Raw genomic sequence first — 26,394 nt, 5'->3', positions numbered from 1 at the left:
CGCAGAGTAAAATAGCACGTTTATCATTTGTTTATCGTACTGTCAACGTTGTCGAACCCGTTAAACGTTAAATAAAATGGAAGTAGTGACTATGGTCTAAACTCTAAAGTATAGTCATAGGCAATGTCCTTCAATATATATATATAGAAATGCAATCGATAATTTGGGGGTAGAGTGTACAGGATTATCCAAGTTGGAAGTATTTGGACGTAACTTCCGAGTTTCGTAGCTATTGGTCGAACGACCTAGGAGTGCATAGAGAAGAAACAAACAAACAAACATTCTCATTTATATATGTAGAAAACTATAGCTTAGAAGCTAAAGAGGTTCATTGTTAGGAAAATAAATCTGAAGAAGAATTCAATTTGACACGTCGGAAAGCGTAAAGCGTGTCTGCCCCAACTAAACAAAATGCCCAAAAAAGGCAATAATAGGAATTCGACCGGGTTCCATCTATTAAGGCCAACTACAGATAATATAGACGTAGCGCCTCGATATACGATCGTAGATATACGAATGGGATAGACGAGGAAAACGTTGGCCACGTCTATCCTTCATTTTGTCCGACTTATGACCGTCTGTCTATCGATTTTTGTAGTGTCCGAAAGTCGTCATTCTTTCATCGAAGCCGGCGGTTATGACAGAGACGTCCGATTTGTTATGGCTCCAGTAATTCGTAATGACGTTTCTATAAATAATTTTTGCTTATTTTCTCTGTTAGTAGTAACACTTGATTATGTACGGGTTAAGAAAAGTATTATATAAATAGATCAACGGAGAAACATTAGGCGCTGGTAGCAAACCACTATATAATTGAGGCTATTTTTACCAACAGAAAATAAAATATATTTTTTTTCGAAAATAAGTAATTAAAGGCGCCAACTTAGTGTTTACTAATAAAGGTTTTATTGTTGAATAAATGTAAGATTTAAATACTGTTTCGTTGGTGCACCGTGCAAACGTCTTTGTCAAATATTTACCAGTTTACTATAGATTTCGTTTAGAACGGATCATACAGTTGTGTTAAAGTCGGATTACCTAGGTCGAATGTGTACCTAGGTAGCCAAGATGGCGGACCTTCCGGTAATCTCGATCCAGGTTACTTAGTGACGTCAAGATGGAGGGAGCTGCGGACTATCGCGTTGTGATATGCAAATTAATAGTAACGACGCATTTCGTGTAGAGTTATCGGCGGAAAGCGGTAACAGGTGTGATAATTGTGTTGATTGGAGTGATTTTTGACTTTAGACGTAATGTTTTTTTTTCCTTTTCGAAGTTTTTCGTTTAATATTAATTGGTTAGTTATGAGTTCTTTCGATATTTCTTCCCAAAAGTTTTGGGCAGCGTGCACCGCCCACGATTTCTATCGAGTGCTCGAATTGGAATTTTCCGAATTAGGTATGGACTCCAGAATCTATAAAGGTTTTAAATTTGCGGTGAGTCTAGGATTACAGCATATTGAGGAAGTGTTTGTAAGAATTGTTCGAATTAGTGCCAAATTTTTTATCGACACGACCGAGATTCGTGTGTGATGAGATGCAAAAAATGTCGAAGCAATAGTTCTGCATTCGAAGGAACCTTTAAAGGTAAATGTGGAAAAATATCGTGGAGTAGAATCTTTTATTTTATATGGCATTACATTGCATTGGAATGCTCTTCGACCACCTCTGGTATTGCCGTAGGCATTTCGAATAAGGCTGCCGTCGACTGGTCCAACCATATACGTTTTATTATGCTAGTTGCTCTGCACAATATGACGTCGTTTAAAATCGGAGGTCCGAAGAAATGTCATATGTAAACGAAAATATGAAAAAGGCCGCAAACTAAAAAGTACGAAATGGGTTGTAGGGGGAATATGTCGAGAAGACAAGAGCTGTTTTATCTGTCAATTAAACGATCGTTCCGAAATCACGCTAAAAAAAGAACCCGAGACAGTCCCTGCAGCCCCAGTTTCTAATATTCAGAAAAAAGTAAAAAAGGTGGTCGAAGAAAAGAAAGGAATGCAATATTACTGATGATGATAACGATAAAAGTAGGAACGAAAGAAAGAAGAACAGAAAGAACGAAGTATCAATTCCTGTCCAAACCAAGCGTCCGAAAAAAAGAGAGGAACAGCAGCATGCACAATGACGTAAGTAAGTAACATTATATAATTATCGTTTATTTTATTTATTTTTTTATTATTTCGAAATGGTAATTATTTTAACAAAATCCTTAAATTCTAAAATCGGGATTTAGTATTTAATAAATCGCGGAGCCAATCACGTGATCGCATGTGCTCCATCGTAAATCGTAGTCAAGATGGCCGCCATCTTGACGTCACTAAGTAACCTGGATCGAGATTACCGGAAGGTCCGCTATCTTGGCTACCTAGGTACACATTAACCCAGACGTTTATCTGATAAATAAATTAATCGAGGCAAGTTTTACTTACAATCTTTTTGGGAATTTTGTCGTAAATAAGAAAAAATCCCACTCCTTTTCACCAAGAAAAACCAAAAGGCAGTCTGCTACTTATTATCGCAAAAATCTGAGAAGGGTGGTCAGTTTTTGACAATGGCTACAATTTCTCACTGTTATATATAACATCCGGGAAAGTAAAATTGAGCTCCACTGAAAATTCCGAATGTTTACTTGGTTTTCTTGCAACAGCCCATTCCACCGGTCAAGGTCTGTTTACCTTCCTTATTTACGAATCATTATTAAAGTTTATCCTCCCTGCGCAAAATATCGCTGATGAGAGTACCACGACGGAACTGACACCGGAGGCGCTGAGTTCGGGACTCCAGAGAGAATTTTACTTGTTAACACGATGTGAATTTTATTCTCGACGACGGCGCAGGCATTAATAACGAAGCCGTTGGATTATTCCATTTTGTTCATGAATTATTTTATTTTGTCTTCTCTTCTGCGTATAAAAATTTAACTTAGAAACCTTTAGGCGATGCTCGTTGGTGGAGTGGTGCGGTTGCCCCCAGACATCGGCAGTCGAATCTCAAACTGACGACGGGCCCACCAGTGGCCAAGCGGTTCCGTTCCCCGAACACTGGAGTTCGGTCGTGGGTTGGCGCCTGGCCAGGACGGACTGCCCACGTGGAGTTTCCGGGTTTTCTCCACGTCCGTGACGCCTGACTAGGGTCCAGTTACCCTTAAAAAGACCTCCCGGAGGGCATACTCCCTAGGTAGATCGCTCAAGTGTTGAGTTGCCGTAACTTAACTAAACAAACAAACAAAAAACAGTTCTTAATGGTCTTCATTAACCTCGAGTATTTTTAACCCTCTCCCTCGAGGGGGGAATTTCGAAAAATCCCTTCTTAGTGTACGTACTGTACCCTAACTGTGTACCAAATTTCAATTCTCGACTCCTAACCGTTTGAGCTCTGCGCTTATTATTATTATTATCATTGTGAGGGGCCGTAAAGAGGGAAAGAAATTTCTTGACGAAATTAACGATTATATGCGATATATCGTTATCGACTCCATACCGTCTGGACTGTCGAGCGGTAACAGTCAACGTCAGGTGGGAGCGATTGAGTCAGAGATCGATGTCTCGTTTACAAACAACACAACCCGTTTATTAGACAATTAACTTACAAAAAGTTCTATAGCCACGAAGGGCAGAAGTCCTTGCATACTTCGGCGAGTAGTCTTCAAAAGAAAAAGAGGAAAGTCCAGCAACGAGGGCGGTTTCCTATCGCTGACCGGATGTTGCATTCAAAGTCCAGTTTTCAAACAGGAAACGATCTCTTGCGAATGCAGATCGGAAGTTCCGAAGTTTCTGTCAACGAAGGTGTATAACTTTCGGAGGATACATCGGCAAAGAACCAAGATGGAACCTTGCGGGGAACACCCCTGCCAGGGACATAGCCTGGAGGGACTCGGCGGTAAAGATCGAAGTGTCCCTGTGGCCTGGGCTTAAATATCCCGTGGTCTAGCTAATCGTTACTTTATTGGTTACTTACCCCTTTCTCGATCCCCGATTAGTCTTTCTCTGTTACCGGGTGAAACTGGACTAGATCAGTTCGAGAGAAAGACGATTGTTTACGAATTCGACACCGTCTTTCGTTCCGTGTTGAACGAACCTTGTACTGTACCACGATTGTTGTCAGAAGGAGGGTGTATGGCAGCCCGGGCGTCCTTTCGTGAACAATTGTACATACGTTGGTGCCGTAGTATGGCTTTTTCATATTGAAATTTGGGGCATAGTGGTGAGGAGTATGAGTGATCGCCGTTGCAGTTTATGGAGCGAGTAGAACCAGTATGTCTATCGACTCCGCTAACGCCACCACAAAATGCGGTGGCAGCCGTGTGAGAATATTTCCACCTAATATATCCAATCCGTTTAAATTAAATTATATTGATATTTAAGATTTTATTTATATGCAATTTCAAGATTTAAATATTAATATATGACGACGAGTGAAAATTTAATAAGAACAATAAAATTATCGTTTTTATGTTTGGTTGGCAACACGATCAAGAATTTCGAATGCGTAAGTAACAAACATTCTGGAATACTTCAAACATAAAAAGAATTTAATTTCGTGCAGTGTTTTGAAATAGGCAAGATCAAAATGGAAGCCGGCGATGAATTGAATATTAATTCGGCCGAATTGTTAAAAAGGAAAAGGATTTTTTCGTGGGATGGACGATCGGAAGTGCCGACGGGCAGCCGTGGAAAGAATGCTTCACAGCTGTTAAACGAATTTAAACCTGGTTTTCAGTTTATAGTGGAAAGAGAAGGACCAGCACATCGTCCCATATTTACCGTAACTATTAAAATCGATAATAAAGAATTCACGGGCCGAGGTCGTTCTAAACAAATGGCAAAACACGCAGCCGCAGAGAATGCGTTAGTCGCTTTTGGTTATGTCCAATATTCGGCAGATATTCCTAATAACAACGTCGACAACTTTAACCGAGTTCGAGTTCTCCATAGCCAAACAGATAAGATTTGCATGGAATATTCTGAGGAAATGGATGTAGATGTGGCAATGAACACCGATGCGGAAGGAAAACATCCCGTTGCGCTATTAAAGGAACTTCATCCAGATTTAAAGTTTCATTTAATAGAAGAAAAGGAATCGGATCTTTTGGAGAGGTTCACCATCGGCGTCGAAATCGACGACATGATGTTTGAAGTCTCCGATCGAAGCAAAAAATCAGCTAAGGTTGCAGCTGCCAGATCGGCTCTGTACACTTTGTACGGTATCAATTTTTTGAAAAATAATACGAATCGGCAACCTTTACCCGAGAAATACGTACTCCTTCATTCGGTGGCAAATAGAATATGCAGAGGTATTGGCGAAACCTTTCGAAAAGTAACGTATAACCAGGCAAAAGGAAAAGTACTGGCCGGAATTGCCATGACCCGCGATTCGGAAATGGACGAGATGGAAATTATTGCTGTATGCGCTGGCACAAAAGACACTATTGGAAGAAATATAAGTATGGATGGTACGTCTTTGAACGATTGTCACGCCGAAGTACTCGTACGAAGGTGTTTGAAAAGTTTTCTGTATTCTCAATTACAATTGATAGCCACCGGACGGAAAAACCATTCAATCTTTATCGAATGTGACGGAACGCCTGCTTACCGACTCAAACCCGACGTAAAATTTCATCTTTACGTTAGCGAACCGCCGTGTGGTGATGCGAGAATACGATTTCCCGAAGGGTTTAGTCGCCAATCTTTACATCGCGGTGCTTATGGAGTTTTGAGGTCGAAAAACGAATTTCAAAAGGAATCTTTTTACATTGAAGGTAATGATGGAATTCAAACGGTAGAAGTAACAAAACGTAACAAAGAGCAATTTACCACCGTGTCCTGTTCTGATAAAATGGCCTCGTGGAACGTTCTAGGAATTCAAGGCTCGCTGCTTACTCATTTTATACAACCGATATATCTGGAAAGTATCATTTTCGGAAGTGAGATTTATCCCGGATATATATTCAGAGCTATGTGGGGTCGTTTCGAGAAATCTCTTGAAAAGTTGCCGAAACCTTATCATTTAAAAAAACCTAAAACATGCTGGGTGAAAAGTCCCGAATACTACCAGTTTGCGGATCTTCCAAATTCTAGTGTTAATTGGTCACTAGAATTTAAAACACCAGAAATTATAAATTCAACTACGGGCAAATTACCAGATGGAAACATTTCCAGATTGAGTAAGGCAGCGCTCTTTTATCGATTTCAGAATTTATGCGACAGAGTTCCAAATGTCGCCGATCGACAGTTGAATAGAAAACCCAAGTCGTATTTGGATTCAAAACAATCTTCCCTGCATTATCAAGTAGCGAAAACCATTTTGAAAGAAGCATTTCAAAATGCGGGTTTAGGAACGTGGATGACCAAACGGTTCCATCAGGATGATTTCGTCTTGTCGTTTTAATGGAACTTTTACCAAATACACCAAATACCATATTTTTTTCATTCGGTGTTGATTTATCTTTATAAATGTTGTTATTTACCGTTATAACAGTTGGAATAATTTAGAAAAATGCCAATATTACACACTACATTATTTTTAAAATGTGTTATTGAAAGTCTCGTAAATGGCATCGAAGTTAATAGATGCCTGATTAACTTTTACGTAAATCTATTTCTAGCCTTAAAATTATATATGAAAGGCGAAAGCATATTTGTAATTGTAATGTAGAAATGTCGAATGTGGATGTTCATATAAACCAAAGAAAACCAGTGAAAAAGTGATGATATTTCTTTTCATTTTTTTCTGGAATTTTTCCTTCGAAATTGAATTTACAAATTAAAGTTGTTGGAAACATTTTACTTGTTGTATTATGTGTAAATATGTATATTTGTTACGTCTGTTATGTAATTTACTCGGTATTAATACAGATATAAGCATTTTTGAAGCTACAGTAATAATTTACAGTAGAGCATCGATTATCCGAAAAATCATTAACCGAAATTGACTCGAGAGTGTAGGTCTACTAAATCCCGAAATTACAAAGTTGTGTTCGTAACAACGAATGCTGTCGATTTTCTGTAGGCTCGATATACAGTTGAGTCGTTATCAACACTAATGTTAGGTTTTATTTATTACAGTGTAAATAGATAAACGTCATTAACGAATCACAAATTTCGGTTAATGTGTACCTAGGTAGCCCAAGATGGCGGCCGGGGAAATTTTTCCCTACATTCTTAACGGCGACGGGAAAAATTTTTTCCCGTGTTCGACGTAGCGGCCGCGTTTCCTGTAACCTCGAAACGGAGACGCGCGATTTTGCGTTTATGACGTGAGAGGGAGCTCTTTGGAAATGTGGACGAAATGTGTTGGTGCCGAAATCGTCGAATTATGCAAATTTCGTTTGCAGAGAGTTTAGAAGACAGTGGTGTGTTGCATGTTCAGTGTTGGCATCGAAATTTTTTTTTTTTACAATATCTGTTCTTTCCGAATTGCTAAAAAGGTAATTTATATTTTTTACGAGTAAAAACAAAAAGATATTGCGTTCTTTTCTTGAAATTTTGTGCACGTCATGGGCGACGTTAATTTGAGTTCGAAGGAATTCTGGGCCAAATGTACTACCAGGAAGTTTTATAAAATGATGGAAACAGATTATTCGGAATTGGGATTGAACCGGGCAATTGATAATGCATTCAAATTTGCGGTCAAATTAGGTATACAGCAGATAGAATCGCGGTGTTCTACGTGCGAATAAGACATGCAAATTATATTACAGAAGCGAAAGAAATGAATGTCTTCTTAGATGCAGTTCGTGTGCAGTTAAATATTCAGTGTACGAAGGAACTTTTAAAAGCAAATGTGGTCGTCTGTTCCTCGGGATGCTATCTTGTCATTCATAATGGCACTACCTATGTCTAGAATGTGGTGCGACGATTTCGGCTTTAGCATGCGGGATATCTCGAAAAGCTAGTATAGAACCCGAGACAGTTCCGTCTGCACCCGTTCAAAACATCGATAATAATAAGAAGAAGAAGTGAAAGAAATCAAAGAAAGGTCGGGATAAGGAAACGTCAACCACCGCGAGTAAAAAAAGAAGAAATAAGAAGTCATCGACAGTAGCAGCCGACGCAAAACAAGGGGGTAAAAAAGATCTATAATAAACGAAGATCAAAGTTCGAAAGTCGGGAGGAAATGTAAAAAAGGGAAATGACAGACAATCAACGTGAGTAAAAAAATGTTTTTTTCTATTAAAATAGGGTTTACAGTAGCTTATTATAGTATAGGAGTTTTTAGGTCGCGTTATTACGAAACAGTGCGCAACGCGCAGTCTCCATAGAAGACGAAGATGGCGACCGGAAACGCGTTAGCCACGTCGAACGCAGGGAAAAAAATTATCCCCGTAGCAGTCTCGAATTAGGGAAAATTTTCCCCGTCGTCGTCTAGAATGTAGAGAAAAATTTCCCCGGCCGCCATCTTGGCTACCTAGGTACACATTAACCCAAATTTCTATGCCTTTAAATTTCTGCAGCCCACCAGCTGCCAAGCGGTTCCGTTCCCCGAACACTCGGAGTTTTCCGGATTTTCTCGACGTCTGTAACGCCTGAGTAGGGGCCAGTTTGCCTTAAACAGACCTCCCGGAAGGAGCGGTTTACGTTTTCGGACTCGGGACCTCCAAACTTCGAGAAATACAAAAAATAACATCCGAGGATTGTTTCTATATGTATGATGGTGTATGTTTGTTCGTATGTGGGTGGAACGCCGGATGGTCGAGCGGTCAACGATGGCAACCTACTGCTTTGGGAATCCAGGACGTTGGATCGAATCCGAACAGCGGCGTACCCTCGTGGGAAGTGATGGAAGCGCTGCTTCCAATGACCTTCCCTTGTATTTTATAAAATATAAATGTTCATATTTTAACGTACTTTGAATTAATTAAAATTAATATTTTATTATAACTGCATTATGTATCTTTTACAAACTTCTATGCTACATGTGAAAAAAAAACGATAAGATTGCTATCGTATATTCGAATATCAGAAATTTTTTGATTTATCTAAATTAAGTAGTGAATCGCAATATTTATATTCGCTCGGACTATATTGACGAGTAACTCTTAAACATAAAACATATTATAATTAATGACGATCCGAACAAAGACGTGCTAAAAGAATATGTGATTTAATATCATTAATTTGTACGGTACCATCTACCAGTGGGTCTGTTGAGCGTTAAAAGCTACGCTAGAGAAGACGTTAGCGTTGCTTTCAGTAGAAAAAGAGCTTTTAAATACGTTGATGGAGCCGACGACCAGCGACTTTTATGATAAAGTGATTAACGAGTTTGCGGAAAAAATCGCCGAATAGAGTTTGTTTATAAAAAATTTAAAAAACAAGTTTTTCTATCATTGTTTTTGTCATTTCCAGTATTTGTTTAAAACTTGTATAGAAATGCGAGGTTCCGGACGGGTCTGACCCGTCACGAAAGATGCGAAAAAACAGTTAATTTAGAGAAAAATTTATTAGTTTAAAAAATATAGGTAAAAGTCGTTTGTAGTCGGACACCCGTTGTTTATATCAAACTGACAGGCAGAAACCATAAATCGCGGAAGGAAGTCGTCCTACGATCGGTGGAAGATCGAATTCGTATTCCATTTTGACTTTTCTCGCGCTTCAGGTAAGAGTCTCGTTACGCTTAGTAACCAGGGACCAACCACTCGGGAAGCGTGATTGAGGGAGAACGACCAATCAAATGGACGAAAGAAAGAACGGAGATTGATATAATCCCCGACAATCGAGGACACTTGACACTCGGTTAACGTTTCGAATAACCAAAACGCCGTGTGTCAACGCGCAAAAAAAAAAAAAAAAAAAAAAAAAATACAATTTCTTCTATTGTGCCAACCTGTAACCCGTGCCACTTCGGACTTAGACCGTGTCCCCGACGCCAACAGAGGAAGTCTCTCCCGTGCCTTACAGACTTGTCGACGCCACTGTTCCGGGGCCACCTTCAGCAAGGTTTTATTTATGTCCTCATTCCCTAATCTCTTAATTATTTAACTACTTCTTAGTAGTTAAATAACAAAGAGCCGACCATCAAAGAACCACATCATGCCCAGGATGTCCGAACGGCTGATTGTCCTAAAGCAAACTATTTTGTACATAGTATGTTTTTTTTGTCGGTTTTTGTCAGGTACGTCTCTTCTGTTACCACGCACGTACGAATGGACCCTAGGCCATCACTGACGCGCAGTTAACTGATTGCCCCTGGAAGTCGGCTTCTTACAAGAACACAGCTTCCCTATCATCAAATGTCACGGCACGCCATCGATGTCCCATCTGTAACGGAATGCAGAAAAAACGCGTACAATTCTTGTATAATGTTGAAAAATTAACTGTTACTTTGGCAGCATCATTTACAACCAAATTTAATGAATGAGACGTACAAGGTACAAAAAAAGCTGTAGAATTTATTTTCCTTAAATTTACGATTTATGTATCCGTTGTCATAAAAATTTGTCTTTCCACTGTTTTCTCAAGACTACAAACATTCAGGTACTAAGTAACTGGTTTCGACTTATTTCTACTAAGAAGTAGTTAAATAATTAAGAGATTAGGGAATGGGGACATAAATAAAACCCTGTTGAGAGAGCCAGAATTTTACTTAAACAAAAGCTCAACCGAACCAATCACTAGCTCAGTACAGTGGGGAACTGATTTCCGTGTACACCTGGTATTAAAACGAATTAGTTAGAAAACGAATGACTATTAAGTTTAACATAGTTAGATTTTTTCAGCTACGGTGAGAAACGTTTAAAATTTACAACAGCCCTGTGGCGTCCTTTGAGATATACTAGTGACGCGACAAAAGAGGCATTTGACATCGACCGGTATCGGCACCCTCGGGATTTGGCACGCACACACTCACTACACACCTACCCGGACCGTCACTAGTTCCATCCATTAGCTACTCGTATCAAGATATTTGACTAAGTGGATTGTTTTAAAATTTAAAAAGTAAAGAATATTTTATGTTATTTTTATGTACGTTTCTTATTTAGCCCTTATATCGTGGCTAGCGATTCGGAATGTAATTGTGATATTAAAAATACTTTTAGAGAAGTCTACAGTTTTTACTGGCTTATCGAACAAATGAATACGAATGGACCCTAGACCAGTGATTCTTATCAGGGGGGCCGCGGCCCCCTGGGGGTCCGTAAGAAGTTTGCCGGGACCACCGAATTATGCAAAATTTCCTTCGGAATATAATAAAAAGAAAATTGATGTATAATCCGAATATCGTATTGAAAAGTGAAATAAGAAAGATAAAGTTTTCCTATTTAGTTTTTATTTATTTATTTTGTATTTCTTCCTACATACAACTTTGTTAGTACAGAAGAAATAAATGCAAATATGCTACTTACACCGCAGTATTTACTTCTTTTATTCCAAAGCGATTCTAAGAAACTATTAATGCTTGGAATTTTAAAAATAATTAGGAAAAATAGTAGGCTTTGAAAATTTAAATATTTTTGCAAAAGATATGCAAAATCCTTACGACAAGTGGGCGTTTTAGTTTAGTTTTAGCATCGACATTGGATCGATTTATCGACATGTTTCCTATTTTATTTTCTGTTAAAAATTAATGAGTTTTCACGTTTAATTGTGAAGTTTGAATGTTATTTAAATAGATAAATGTAAATCATAACTTTATTATTTCATTATTATATAAAAAATAAAGCAATAATAAAAAAAATCAATTTATTATAAATAAATTATCATATATAAATTATTTAAAAAAATTGGAGTCACAAAAAAATTATGAAATATTTAGTGGGCCGCGAGTATGAAAAGGTTAAGAACCGCTGCCCTGCGCGCCATCACTGACGCGCAATTAACTGATTGCCCCTGGAAGTCGGCTTCTTACAAAAACACAGCTTCCCTGTCATCAAATGTCACGGCACGCCACTGGTACATACAGAAAAAAAAAAACGAATCATTTGCAAATCTCGACATTTCGAGGTGCCCTGACTCCAAAAATGCAAAAATTTGGGTGGCATCATTTTTTGAACTATCGTTACACTTTTCATCTGTTATATATAACAATAGAAAAGTAAGAATTATCGTATTGACGCATTACTTAGAGGCATATTTTAGCTTTGGAATAAAAAAGTTTCTACGTTCTATCTTTATTAGAACTAGCCTATATTTATTGATGGTAATATTCTGAGGTCACGTGATGACGTCAGAATTTTTGGACCTACTTCGTTAACAAGTCCGCCCTTGGTCGGGGTCGTGTAAAAATCTACCGACTCCACAGCCCTGATTAAAAATCTAGCAACGCATTACGTAAGCTTCTCGGATGTTATGGGATTTTATTTAAAAAATAACTTATATTGTTAATCATAAAAAATAAATAAAACTGCGTGTGGCGCCATCTGTTACGAGATTTTGTCATAAAAATGTTTTATATTATTAAATTAATTATTATAAAATGGCAAAAGACTTAATTTTGAGGGTTGAGATGAGTTTTTTATATTTTAAAAAACCTGTAAATGCTAATAACAAGTAAAATCTTCACGAAGTCCAACCCCACGCGAGATATGACACGTGAACATCGTCTAAATCTTTCGCAACCAAAATTTAGCACCACCAATGCCCCTTGCCTCTAGACCAAATTATACGCCCCGAAACTTTCGGTTGGAACGTGAGAAATATTCACAAATGAATTTGGCGATTATGTCACGCACACTTAAGCACTTAAGAAATGTTGCTCGTCCCTGCTCCAGAATATTTCTGAATAAATCCTGTCGTACTACTTTTGCTACTTTATTCTTCGTTTTGAGCTTTTAGACACCTTTTTGCTGAATTTTTCTGTGGGAAACATAAATGATTGCATTATGTATGTATTTAATTATAATACATACTAATTATTGTATGTATTATAATTAAATTGTAAACGCCTTTGGGTCGTATAATAGAAAATTGCCGAAATTCTTTTGGTACGGTTTGATACGTTTAAAATTCATAACTGTGCGAAATGTAACGAGGATGCGATACCCAACAACTAATACGAGTGCTTAAATTCTGGGTGAGTCGATTTGTTTCGCACTTCGGTAACATCTCCACTTTTGAAAGAGACTAGGTGCGTAGAATCGGAATGTCCGTAAAGGTATTTTGACGTTTTATTATTGCCGTGGTATGTCTTATTTATACGCCACACAAAATACACAAGTATCTCGTCTAATTTTTATGATTTCAACATTTGGTTTGCCCTTCCCGAGACGAGGTTCCCTCTTTTCAATATCTCAGTGAAAATAATTTTACAAAGATAAAATCGAAATTTTATTACTGTTTATCGCTTTCTGTGTAATGCGAGCGTCTTGTTGATGAAAAACATTCGATTCCAAAAAATCAGCATAACCATGAAGTCATATCTCGGGAATTACAATCAGGACCCATAGGGCGTTGGAAAAGTCTAACATGTCCCATGGCCGGAAATAAATCATTGCCAAGAGCGAACTGAAAATATTGTAACTGGTATTTTCCTTTCTTCAGCCATTAACTAGTTTAAGTGTGAAAATAATATACCGCGTATGAACACTACTGACTAAACCGAGAAGGCTTAGCTACATCATAGACCCCCGCAGCTTTGGGTTGAAAAGTAGTCGTGCATCTTCGAAAATATGAACATTATAGGAGTTATTATTCAAAAGTGTTTTTAGTGTCTACTGACACAGGAACGTTTCTTTTACTTTCCCGACAGTTTTATATATATATAACAGAGGAAAAGTATGGCTATCGGTCAAAAAACCATCCCCTAAGATTTTACATTTTTGGACTCGGGGACCTCGAAACAACGAGAAATGCAGAAAAAATTCGGGTTTTCTTCCTGCACGATTTTGTTCACCCTTTGAAGCTTAATAATTCCCGCGCTTTTTGTCGAAAATTTCTGAAATTTTGCAGGAAGGTTTTTGTATTAGGGAGCTCGATGCTGTTAAATTTTGGTGATTTTGGACGACGGGTGGCGAAGATAGAGTGGATCTGCAGTATGGTCGGACTTAATGGCGATTTTATTGGTTATTAGCATTTACAATTTTTTATGAAACTTGTCCCTACTCTCAAAATTAAGCTTTATGCAATTTTAATAGTTAAAATTACAATGTTTTTAAAATAAAATACGGATAACAGATGGTGCCACCAAATGTTGTGGGGAAACTTAAGCAACTCGTTGCCGGATTTTTTAATATGTTTGCACATTTCTGGAACCGACATCAAAGGTAAGTTATTCTTATAAAATAAAACTGGTTAAATTTATCATGGTGAAAATCTTGAAGAGTTTCAAAGGATTTATTTCATTACTCAAATTTCAAAAAGTTTTGTAATTGAGAATTACAAACCATAAGTTTATGGTTTGTAACTCGTAATTAGCTTATTTTAAAACAAATTTTATGAACAAAGTGTTTTCGTTTATAAATAAAAGAATTAGATTTTCGATACATTTTACACCGATATCGGAACAACAATAAAAAAGAAAATAACTTTATTTATTTTTAATATATATTTTGGTGTTTGGGATTCTTCCATCAAAGTCTTTTCTACGAGAGTCGCGTGGGCTCTGCAATAAGAGCACGTGTTGTTTCAATCCATAAAAACCATGAATTTCACGCCACTTTTTCAATCTTCCTTTTTCTTCCATTCCACAAAATGCACACAGAATAGTCCCTTTCAATCTTTGGTATATGCAAACCTATAAAAACACAAACAAGTTAGCATGATCCACATTTAATAAACAGTTTCTCTCTATATATTAATTTTTGAGTATTTCCGTTCTATGGGTCTTAAAGAAAGGTTTTTCTCCCATGGAAATCGTGAGTTGGGCCAGATTTATAAAAAGGGCGGGTGGTGAGCAACGAGCCCCGTATATCCGGGACAGACCATTGGTGAAAAAAAAATCTGGCGTTGCTCGTCCGAATTCGACCCCGGGTCCACCAGAGCAGTAGGTTAATGGCCAAACTGCCTTCATTTCACCGTCCTCTTTTGATTTTTTTTTAATATGTTCTCCCTCTACTCAAACACCTCGTGTAAGGAAAATGGGATGTTGGAATTATGCATTTCTTGTATCAACACACATTTAAATTCGTAAATTAGAACGTTTTACGATTATACGTTGCATTCTAAAGAATGCCAGCAAAAATAAATACATAATACAAATACATAACTACTGTATTACGTAAACAACGTGACTATAACATATTTGCGTGTTCTCCCGAAGTCATCCTTATCCCAGGATTACGTGCATAGATGTACCAGCGGTGCCCAGATACAGGGCGTAGACCCTGAAATGACCTGGACCAAGTTTTGGGTCATAGTTTTGGGGCGTAGTTACAGATGCTCGCACCGGGCTCATAAAAGGCTAGTTACGGCGCTGCGTGGTATTCGTATTCTTTTACTCTCGCGAGGAGGTTTTGTCATACGTAGCGGCCGTCGAGGTTCTCGTGACCCAGCTCGATAGGCATTTCACAGAATCCTGAAGTGGTGTTTACATCCATTGGATCTTTCTCATTGAGAATGATGTTATATACACTGGGGTTACGCTCGTATATTAGAGACACGTTGAGAGTTAGACCGGATAAAAGAGGTGACTAAATAACATGGTTACCCACACAGGAGTATAAAGAAGCCGATAGAGGCGTTTTGCCACAGAAAACCTCAAGTTCAGAGTAACTTTCAAACGCTGGACTAGTGACGGTCATTTATAACAGACACCTGGATAAAACACACAAAAAGGGGGAAATAAAAGAGAGGCCTGCAGATTATTATAGTTTAAGTTTAAAACAATCACAAAATTATTTTATACCCTTTATACTTTGAAATTACAATGTAAAATATTAAAAATTTCAGCACTGCGTTAATCTGCTGTTTTATTTTTGAATACATTACACTGTTTCGATTTGACTTAAAATCCTTGTTCATATTTTACATTTCTTTATAATTACTTTGCGTGGTAGAATTTTACTTAGGTATTCCCTATAGCGGCACTTTCGGAAATCTCGACAACACGAGTATTTCGATAGTTAATGTAGATGTCGCTACCTTTCGTATACCCTTCTTGGGATATTTTCCGTATTTTAGACTGGAATTTTCCTGAAATCGACATCGATAAGAGAATTTCGTCCGATCTTAAGATTGCCATAAAGTTAGGTCTGCAACCTGTAGATGCAATTTGAGAAATGTAAAGGTCGACGTAAATTATTTTTTCGGATGGGTCGTGATTCCTTTGCTTTTCCATGTCATAAATGCGTGATGAACAGTTTGGCATTCGAAGGTACAGTACGTTTAAAGGCAAATTTGGGGTACTATTATTTTCGTTGGTCTAACATGTAATTTGCATAGAATGTACAGTACGTCGAGTGCCACGTGTTGGGTGATGGGCGTGAGTTGTCGAACATCTTACGACACGTAATGACGGTTTCCTTGTCTAATTTGACCCGAATGAAAATTAGTGGACCCGGAAAGGTAGTCGAAATCGACGAGACCGTTGTGAGCAAAAGGAAGAACGAAAAAGGGCGGTTGTTGAAAGGCACCAGGTGGGTTGTCGGTAGAGTTTGCCGCGATGATAATTCCTGTTTCGTGTGTAAAGTAAATGACAGGTTCAAAGTCATTCCGAACTGGGTTATTAGCAAGTTTGTAAATTCAGGAAGCGTAGTGTACACGAACGAATGGAAAGGTTACAATCACATCGACAATTTAGGAGTGAAAATAACCCACGGCACTGTGAGACGTACCGAAAATTTTGTCGATCCAGTTACAGAAGTCCATACGCAAAAAAACCGAATGCTTCTGGCGTTGTCTGAAAACCGCAAGAATTTGCCTATACATTTTACAGAAGAATTGTCCGATTCGTATTTATACGCTTTTATGTATAAGATGCTTCTGAGATAGGAAACATTAAAACCAAGAGAACGTTTCGAGTTGTTCGTCCAGCATACGAGTAAGGTGTATCCTGCAGCGGGTCGTGTTCCAGTTTGGAAAGTGCCAGAAACCGTACTTTCTGTCCCTAAATAACCCCCAAAAAATCCGAAAATGGTAATTTTCGGATTTCTTGGGGTTATTTAGAGGAAGCTTGTCGACAAGTGTTAAGAAGACGAACAAATTTCCTACGAAGGAAAAAGCTGAAGATACGAAAGAATTAGCCGAACCCTGTTCGTCCAATACTATACCGAAGAAAATAAATTAGAAATATTTCAAAGGTGAGTAACGTTTGTTTTCTTTCAATGCCGGTTGTTAGCAGCACCAGCTGCCATCTTGTTTGTAGACGTCACGCTCACAAATAAGATAGTAACCGGATGTGCCGCATAGTAAATACCTAAGTAAAATCACAGTCGATTCATATACTGGTACAGTAGAGAGTCATTTATCCGAATCAATTGGGGACTGGGGTTGTTCGGATAACCGATTATGTACGAAAAAATATATTAACCTATCCGATGCTGAAATTTTTCTCCGTTGCGTGTCGCTTCGTGTTGAATTTTCGTCGATTTTAAGTCTAACGAAAATTTTTATAATAATAATCGAGGCTATTGTATCGTTAAAAATTATTTCTTTATTTTGTACAAACAAAATAAATATATTGAAAAATATAAAAACATAAAAATTATACTTTAGAAGTAAATCTAGTATCAAAAAAGTTCGATTCAGCACGACACAGTCCGACTGGAAAGCGTTCGGATAACCGGGGTTCGAATAAACGACTCTCTACTGTACTTGCGCTGCCAATAGCTCTAATGCTACGATACTGGCATAATAAATATTTCTGCCACTTCGAGCGCTTCGTGGCCTAAGTTTGGCTTGAGCATAGGAAGAGTCAGCTGTAAACATTCGAAATTCTTTTAATAGTTAATGTTACCTATGGTTCCAAAATGGCGGCTCGTCTCTGATTCGAGCAAATAGAAGAAAGGAAACAGTGGGGATGCACGGTCTAACCTAACCTATTCTAATAACTTTATTGGTAATAATAATGGTAATTTATTAGAATAGGTTAGGTTAGACCGTGCATCCCCACTGTTTCCTTTCTTCTATTTGCTCGAATCAGAGACGAGCCGCCATTTTGGAACCATAGGTAACATCAGCCCTTTTGATATATGAAATTTTCTCGTTTTAAACTCAGATATTGCTTTTGTCTCTTTTAAAGGACTGCTTATAAATACTATTTTAATTCGGTTTTGAACATTATTTATTCGTAAATGTCGTTAATATCTGTAATTTCAAATTCTTATTAAATTTTTTCAATAAACCAAATATACTTTTTCTTTCTTTATATATGATATAAAATTAAAAAATGTAATTACGAATACGATTTTTGACAGAACAGTAGAAAAAAGTTACAAAAATGATTAGTAGGTAGTTTTACCGTTTTCAATCAAATATATAAACCTTTTTCTTCTCGCCGTAGTGCGACTCTAGCGTCAGCTATCGGCAAACTGACATATTAACTCTGCTTGAAAGCATGTCGCGAAGACCAGTATATCTATAGACTGGTTGAGCCAGTTACCTACAAATTCTATTACAGTATATGACTACAGTGACCACATTTTTTTTGGGGGGGGGAAATAAAGGACATATCGAAGAAAGTAAAAAAAAAAAAAAAATACCTTATAAAATTCACAAGTTTATAATATTTATTACGAAAATAGTAACATACAACAATGGATACATTAAAATTTTAAACAATCTTAATTATTACACATACACATACATTGTAAAAGTTTAAATAACATTAACTTTGATACTTTTCAGTAAAATTAATTTTTTTTTTTTAATAGCGCCGGTTCACGCTTTAAAGTCATAAAATTCCACACAGTTCATTTTGAAGTTGTATTTGACAGAAATACATGCTTCTAATGTGTTTACTTTTAACTGGGTTTTTTTTCATTCGTCCACATATTATTCACCAATGAAAATATTCGTTCGACGGAGGCGTTAGATCCAGGGATACATAAAGAAAATTCTACGATTTTACAAATGTTTTTGAAAGCAATTTCTTTTGCTGTAAAATGTTCAAAAATCTCAACCCACCTTTGATGGCAGGGCTTGTTATTCTGTCGCCATTCGTCGATCTTTTCGTTTGCGACATATTTTTTTACACACGAAACTTCATCAAATAATTTACCGTCGAGTATATTTACGGACCAATGATTCGAAATAAAAATATAGCTTTCCTCTACCTTCGCCCACAAAGGGATTTCGCGTAATGCGACCCATTCAAACACCTCTATTTCAATAAAACACGTGTCCCAATTATTTAGATAATCTATGCACATTTGATAAAATGTGTACACAGCATCATTGAATTTTTTGGCTTGTATATTTTCTGATTTTTCTAACGCTAAAATCACTTTTCTAATAACAATAGGAAGAAACCCCTCATTTTTTCTTTCAATTAACTTTAGCTTTAATTCCTTTAGAAGTATGGATGTTTCGCACATCGAAATTTCTTGTGATTCAATATCTATCGGAAGACAATCTACAGCAGTGCTTATGCAATTGTTCAATATGTGGGCAGCACAATTAACTCCTATCAATTTATGTTTACTCGATTGTTGCATTTTAAATAAAACATTATTCTTTCCTTTTCTCTGGGAACCACCAAAATTGCTGTTGGTATTGTCGGCACACAAAGCGAGTAATTTATTAATAATTTCAAATTTTGATAGTGATTCCTTGATGCAATTTGTTAATATATCTAAAGTTTCTCCAGAAAGATTATTTATATTCAAAACTTTTACTCTGACACCGCAATTGGGTAAAAATATCTGACCAGAACTGTGCACAATTTAGTATTACCATGATTCAAACAATCCGAATAAATAGTTATATAATTTGTTTTGCTTAAGTCAGTTTTAATTGATTAAATAGAGTATGGTGCGAAAACATTACAAATGATTGCTTCCGTTTTCGTTCTTGCACAAGAATATTTTTCCTCAAAACATTTCTTAGTTTAGAAGAGCAGTCATTTGATCGAAATAAATAGTTATGTTGTAATTGAGTGATAACACCAAGATGCCTCTTTTAGTGCTAAAGCCTTTAGGTTGTAATCGGAATTTTTATTAACGAAAAATGAGTTTAACGATTTGTTTGTTTGAAGCCCGTATGTCCGCTTCTTTGTGTTTTGCTGTTTGAATATGTTGTGTAATTGCTGATCTACCACTATTCGCAATATTAAAGCTGGCTAAACATTTGTTGCATTTGACGTCACTATCCGTTATTCCCTTTTTAATAAATGGAAATTCTTCTTGTAATGTTTGATTAAAAATGCATTTTCTTTTGGGTGCCACGATAAATGGTCTACAAAATATAAATTAAATAATACCTAAATACGAAAAATTAGAAATAATAGACTAAAAACTCGCATGCAGTCCCTGTGTAACTAATTAACGTTGCGTAAAAGTGTAGTAACTGATGCAATGTCCACGTGTGTACTGTTCAGAGAAAAGGAGTGTACTATAAAGAGAATGGAAACTCAAAAGTAAAAATGTCACGTGCTCGAGACCCCGAAGATTGCCGCAAGTGGCGACGAATGCTCACCAACGCTCCAAGTGTATTATCCGCCAACTAGAGAGTTAAAAAACTATCACAAAAATCCCCATAACAGTGTCCACCCCATGGTACTTTCAAAGGGCCGTTCGGTTGGCGACACACTGCACTACCGCGCTCTATGTAGCAATGCACGACACGATGACAACGCTGGTCGTGATGGCGTAGGCCTACACGAAACTAACTTGTTCAATATATTATTTAAAATGTTTTTTTTAAACTTATATTATTTAAAATGTTTTTTTTAAAATAGGCGTTTTGTCCTTTATTTTGTAAAGTCGACGCAAAGTCGACTTTACAAAATAAAGGACAAAACGCCTATTTTAGAAAATAAATAGTCAGAGAACAGAACAGTGAAATAAAGGACTGTCCTCTTAAATAAATATATGACGCTTCTTTCCAGATGCTTTAATGCAAAATCCTCGTGTCCTTGGCTGAAAGTAATTTAGGGTTTGGTCCAATTGTTTGTAAAAATATTTGTTCTTTCGATAAATAGCGATTCTTCAAATATTCTCGTGCAAATAATACCAATAAAAGATACTTAACCCTCTCCGCCTTGTGGGCACTAAAAAGGCTTTTTTAGCCATCCCAGTACGGGTTCGATCAGGCCCACAATGGAGCGGCCGAGTGGTGGGGAGCAATAAATTTGAGGCAAGAAAAAATCTTTTAAAGTTGGTGAAACGAACAGGTGTTTACCATCGATTGAGTTTTCCTTCTGCGTGTGTCACAAAAACATTTTATTCTATTTCGCAGTGTTTCTTTTTCGATACAAACAAATACAAATTACACATACAAGACGCACGCCATATCGAATTTGCTTAACTGTTAAAACGCGTTTCGCGCAACAAGGCCGTTCGTGTATTTTTTTCTTTACCAACGAAGGAACTAAAGTGTTAAATCTTGCTTATTCTCGTCAGGAAGTTACTATTCGAGACTAAGTGAACTAAACTATCGAACCCGGCAGTCTGTGGCTGGTTTGCGCCTGGCATGCGGAATTCCCGGGTCTGGTTCACCAGTCTTATACGTGAACAATTCCCACCAGGTGCAAGAAATTGTAATTTTCTTCACGTTTTTGTTATTGCGGAACAGTTCTATATAAATGTAATAAGAGTTTATATTACTGTTGCAGAATACGTTATATTCTGCAAATTTAATAGCCGTAGCGAAACTCGTGGGCAAATTTAAATTTCTAGTTAATTTCGTGGCATGTCTGTGTATCTCCAGGGAATAACATAAAAAAAAAGAATTGTTTAAACGTCTGTCGACTAATAAAAGGTGTGTCGCCTCGTCCTTGGATAATAGCCAACCGGTCGATCTCCACGTTACGTTCGTTTAGGATATAACGACGTCAATGGTTGATTATTGTAATTGTTTTTGCGCTAATTAATCCGATTATCGACAGAAAAAAAGGAAAGAAAAAATAAATTAGCCGACATTTCCCGTGCATTTTTTCCGGATGTAAACTCTTCTTTCATTGGTCGATCGACTGGCCGTGTCAGAAAATCGACCTATGGTGCCGTCGATGTAACCGGCGGCTCACATTGGATGGAGGGTGGCGACTCGTCGCTATGGCCGACAGCTAATGCCTGTTTCGGTAAGGTTTCTTTTTATTTTAACCTTTCTTAGCTTTAATATTACCCTTTTCTAACCGAGGAAATGTACGAAATGTATCGAATTTACGAGAAATGACAAATCCGATACGGACGTGCTTTGTTGTTGTAAACAAACAATTCCCTCGGTAGTTGTTTGGAGAATCCGACGTTGCTATGTAATCTGTCTTTTTTAAATTATGCAATCGGATGATTCGTCAGGATTTCACCCGCGGATACTAAGTTCCAAGCCGATTGTAACGTCACAATACGAAAGACACCACGCGTTGTTTCGGCTCCTGTGTTGACACAATGTCTAACACCGGATCGGTTTCGTCATAGAGTGAAATCGACGTGTTGTAGCCATTTAAATTTCGAGCTTTTTAAATTAAACTAATCTGAATTTTGATACGCACTGCGCTTCTACTGTTGTTTTCCTTTCTTCGTCGTATAAACATCATCTAACCTTTATGTAAAAAATTTATGAAATGATAACAATTAACTTTATACTTTTTAAAAAATTCTACCAAAATGCTTTTTGGATGGTTTAAGTTGATGCTTCCGAGCTTTCCCGAAGAGAACATTGTCAGATTATTTTATAACATCAATATATTTTGTGTTATAAGAGAAAAAGTGAAAGTATAGGTAACAGGACAATGACAATGGCTTGGTTATACAAAATGAATGAACGATATAATTTTCTTGGAAGGACGGCCGGGTAGAATGGAGAGTGAGAATCTGACAGGAAAGTCTAGGAGGAGAGAACCATAATAGAAAATGTACAGATTGGAGTAGAGTGAAAGAATGCCCGGAAGGACGACGGCGACGATTAACGTGCTCCGCATTGTATTTTCCTCCGGCCTCTTCCCCTCCGAGAAAGTACGGAAGGAGGACCGGAGTGGTAGACGATTGGGAATGGGAAACTAAAGAATTTTTGCAAGGCTTACTTTGAAAAGACAATGTAATATTTTTTAAGTCTTGTACTATTTGTCCAGACATAAGACTGTCTTTTGTCTTATATTCAAAGTTAACGAGCAATGTAAAATTTTGAAACGTTTATTATATAAATGGAATGATGAATCAAAGAGAAAGATGGCAAAATATTTGAAATACACAAAAAACAAAATTTCTGAACAAAACCCTGTTGCTATTTTTCAATTTAAAATCAATACAATTATTATAGAAAGAAATTGCCAAACTTACAAAGTTTAATATTGGTTTTTAAATGTAATAATAAAAAGAAAATTTCTCTGCAACTCGAAATTATTTATTGATTTCAAGTGCTGCATCAAAATGGTATTAAATGCTTTATTACAAAAACAATTTTTAGACTCTGGAGCATAAATACTGTGAATTATTATTATATATAATTTTATACTTGGCAAAAGATGTGCCTTAATGTCTTTTTTTTTCCTTGAAAATGTCCTGGTGTCGTCAAACCTATTTTATCTTTTTCTCTATGTGCATCAATTTTTAATGCCGGATCTGCTTATTAATAATACTAAAATTCAAATGAAGAAAAAATGATTTTTTGTGGAATAAAATTTAAAATTTTTATGAGATAATCTTAAATAAATCAATAAGTAATATTATATATATATATATATATATATATTATATTGACATAAATTTTAAAAAATAATCTACATAACGCGTACCGTTAAAAATTTATTTTGTACCGGATAGAAAATTGATGCAATTTTTCCGTTACTCGAAGTTAAAGAAAAAAAAAAAGCATATAAATAGGGCAATTAAAATAAAATAGAAGTACTGTATTTACTGCTTAATTTTGTATTAAATTTCCAAAAAATTTAATGTAAAATGATTAGATTTGATGAAAAAAATTTAATTAAAATTCGGTTAATTTACATATTTTCTGATGCAAACGTTTGGAGCCATAAGCATTCTTTAAATGAAAAATTAACGATTTAGTTATTTTTAGATTTGTGCACAAAACTAGAATAATAATGTAAACAAAATTTTTAAAATATCGTGCGAAGATATTCAAAGTTTCGGGAGGGAAATTGCACTTGGCCGTTTTCTCGGAACCACTACCGCCGTTGCGGGCGAATGATTTTAACGATTTCCTTTTCTATTACGGACTGCCAGGTAGAGAAATTAGTAAATTAATACTAAAACCTTTTTTGTCTTCATATGTGAGAAAGCTAAATTCCATTTCTATAATTTTTACATGGAAGTTTAGTTAATGATGAGAAAAACTAATAAATTATACATATTAGAATTTAGTTAAGTGATAAAGAATTCAGTTTCTGTTAGTTTCACAAATAATTTTAAAAAAATTACTTATGAAACTGTAACAGAAACATTTATATTCTGTAGCTTTCTTAAAATTATAAATAAGGTGCAAGTTTTTTAAAAAAGCTATCATCATTACAAATTAAAAATTGTATTTTCTTGTTTTATTCATGATCCCGTTGAATAATCTCCATATATATTAAAATTGTTTTATTATTTTCTCTATGAATATTCCATTTATCAAACCTCTTTGGCCCGAGTGCACGTCTAATGGTTTCTTTGCATGTTTGAAAGAATGCCGACGTACGATAATGTGTAGAAACGGGTATTTTTTAATGCAGGTTTATAGGTTAGTTTAGAGAGAGAAGAATTAAGTTTAGTTTTACTTGGTCGTTCACGAAAGGTTTCTCCTTTCAGGTCTTTGTGTCGTAGAGTCAAATGCGCGATAACTACCGTCATGTCTTCGGATCTAATAGGGGCCTGGGAAGTCCGCCTGAGCGACAGGGTCCACAGGGTGGAATTTGAACACGGGACGGCGAGCGGAAGAAGAGTTTTAAGAGTAGACGGAAAAGTAAGCAAAATTAATTAAAGATTTCGTTTTAGTAGTGAAAAATGTGATAAATAAAATTTGGTGAATATTCGTATGTGCCTTTTTAATGTAGGAAATCCTGAGAAGAGATTGGATGTTTCGACTGGTGGGATCAGAAACGTTTGAAATTGGAAAAACCAAATGCTGCATCAACATCAGACCAACCAACGGTTTCAATTATGAATATACCCTCAGTGTAAATGGTAGAGAATTACAGAAATTTCTGGAAACACAATCGAAGATTTTGAAAACTTGGATACTGGACCTCGACGGCGAAGCTACACGAGTGGTTCTCGGTTAGATAATATATATTCCTCTAAAAATTATAAATATTTTTATACAAATTAATGATATTATTATTTTTTGCACTCTTTTAGAGAAAGATACTTTAGATGTGTGGGTTAATGGTCAAAAAGTTGATACAGCTGTAAGTAAATGAATTATCTAATTGCCTTTGTACAATTAGTTGAAGAATCTTTTTTTATGATTTGATTAAAATAAATTTATTAATATTTGCTATCATTTAGAAAATATTAATATGGGTAATGAGCCAATCAATCCAATAATTCTATTACTTTAGTGATAATTTTATCAAAAGCACACTTAAAATATCATCATTATTTATTATTCACTTGGCAATTCTTTTTTTACTACTTTTGTTCGATTCTATTAATAAAATTAGTTTTTCTTCTTCTTAAATGGAATTTATACGCTCGACAAACAATCTTTTTTTATTTATCGTAGGGAGAATTTGTCGAGGACGGCACCGAAACGCATTTCAGTCTCGGTTGCCACGAAGCGTACATCAAGGCCATAAGCAGCGGTAAGAAGAAAGAAGGCATAATTCATGTTTTGATTGTGGACAATATGGAAATCCCAGAAAGTATAGAATGATAAATTATTAAATTGCACTATTTTTAATTTGTGTTCGAAATGTGCCGCACGTATCTTGCATTTGTTTACAGAGATATATTTTTATCGTGCACGACGGTATTTTATACCCCGTTATTGGCCAGTTAGTGTTGCCAACTGATAAAGAAAGTGATGATTGTTGTTATATCTGCAATATTTCAAAATATTTGAAAATCATAGGATAATATTATATAAAATTCAATTTCTAATTAGCTACCTCCTAACTGAACAAAAAGATCATATACATAGTCCATAAAACTTGAATATCTGTACAGATTTTTTCCATAAGCTATTTTTATTAATAAATGTGATCGCTCGAAGGGGCACGGCTGTCGCTCGTCTGCGACAACTCTTGCATTCTACGTAGACCAAAATATTCCGTCGTACGTCGTGTTGTATTTTATTTTTAGTCTCGGTTTATTGCACGAATAAATTATGTTTCTTGATAGGAAAATAAAATATTTATGTTTATTTTTAAGAATAAAAGTTTCTTACGAGCATTAAAGGAATCTGTTATTTGTCAAAAG

At 36.3% G+C, this 26,394-nt stretch overlaps 2 protein-coding genes across 2 annotated transcripts; both read left to right on the top strand.

Annotated features, from left to right (window-relative positions):
• Positions 1-4,574: 4,574 nt before the first annotated feature.
• Positions 4,575-6,392, top strand: LOC136987046 (double-stranded RNA-specific editase Adar-like). The gene has a single exon (XM_067284683.1). The coding sequence runs from the start codon at positions 4,575-4,577 to the stop codon at positions 6,390-6,392; it is 1,818 nt and encodes a 605-aa protein (XP_067140784.1).
• A 15,385-nt stretch (positions 6,393-21,777) lies between these two features.
• LOC136987101 (fas apoptotic inhibitory molecule 1) lies at positions 21,778-26,372 on the top strand. The gene is made up of 5 exons (XM_067284767.1): positions 21,778-22,115; positions 24,784-24,937; positions 25,029-25,251; positions 25,333-25,382; positions 25,700-26,372. Exons 2-5 carry the CDS (start codon positions 24,824-24,826, stop codon positions 25,847-25,849), a joined length of 537 nt encoding a protein of 178 aa, XP_067140868.1. The 5' UTR covers positions 21,778-22,115; positions 24,784-24,823; the 3' UTR covers positions 25,850-26,372.
• The last annotated feature ends 22 nt before the right edge of the window (positions 26,373-26,394 follow it).

This window comes from Centruroides vittatus, unplaced genomic scaffold, assembly GCF_030686945.1.
Source record: "Centruroides vittatus isolate TY-2023 unplaced genomic scaffold, ASM3068694v2 scaffold_1444, whole genome shotgun sequence".
Classification (NCBI taxonomy): domain Eukaryota; kingdom Metazoa; phylum Arthropoda; class Arachnida; order Scorpiones; family Buthidae; genus Centruroides; species Centruroides vittatus.
This window is presented reverse-complemented; position numbering and strand designations above follow the sequence as displayed.

Coding starts and splice junctions, on each gene's coding strand:
- LOC136987046 (XM_067284683.1), top strand. CDS start 4,575: ATGGAAGCCGGCGATGAATTGAATATTAATTCGGCCGAATTGTTAAAA.
- LOC136987101 (XM_067284767.1), top strand. CDS start 24,824: ATGTCTTCGGATCTAATAGGGGCCTGGGAAGTCCGCCTGAGCGACAGG. Junction 24,938..25,028: donor TTTTAAGAGTAGACGGAAAA/GTAAGCAAAATT, acceptor TTTTTAATGTAG/GAAATCCTGAGAAGAGATTG. Junction 25,252..25,332: donor AGCTACACGAGTGGTTCTCG/GTTAGATAATAT, acceptor GCACTCTTTTAG/AGAAAGATACTTTAGATGTG.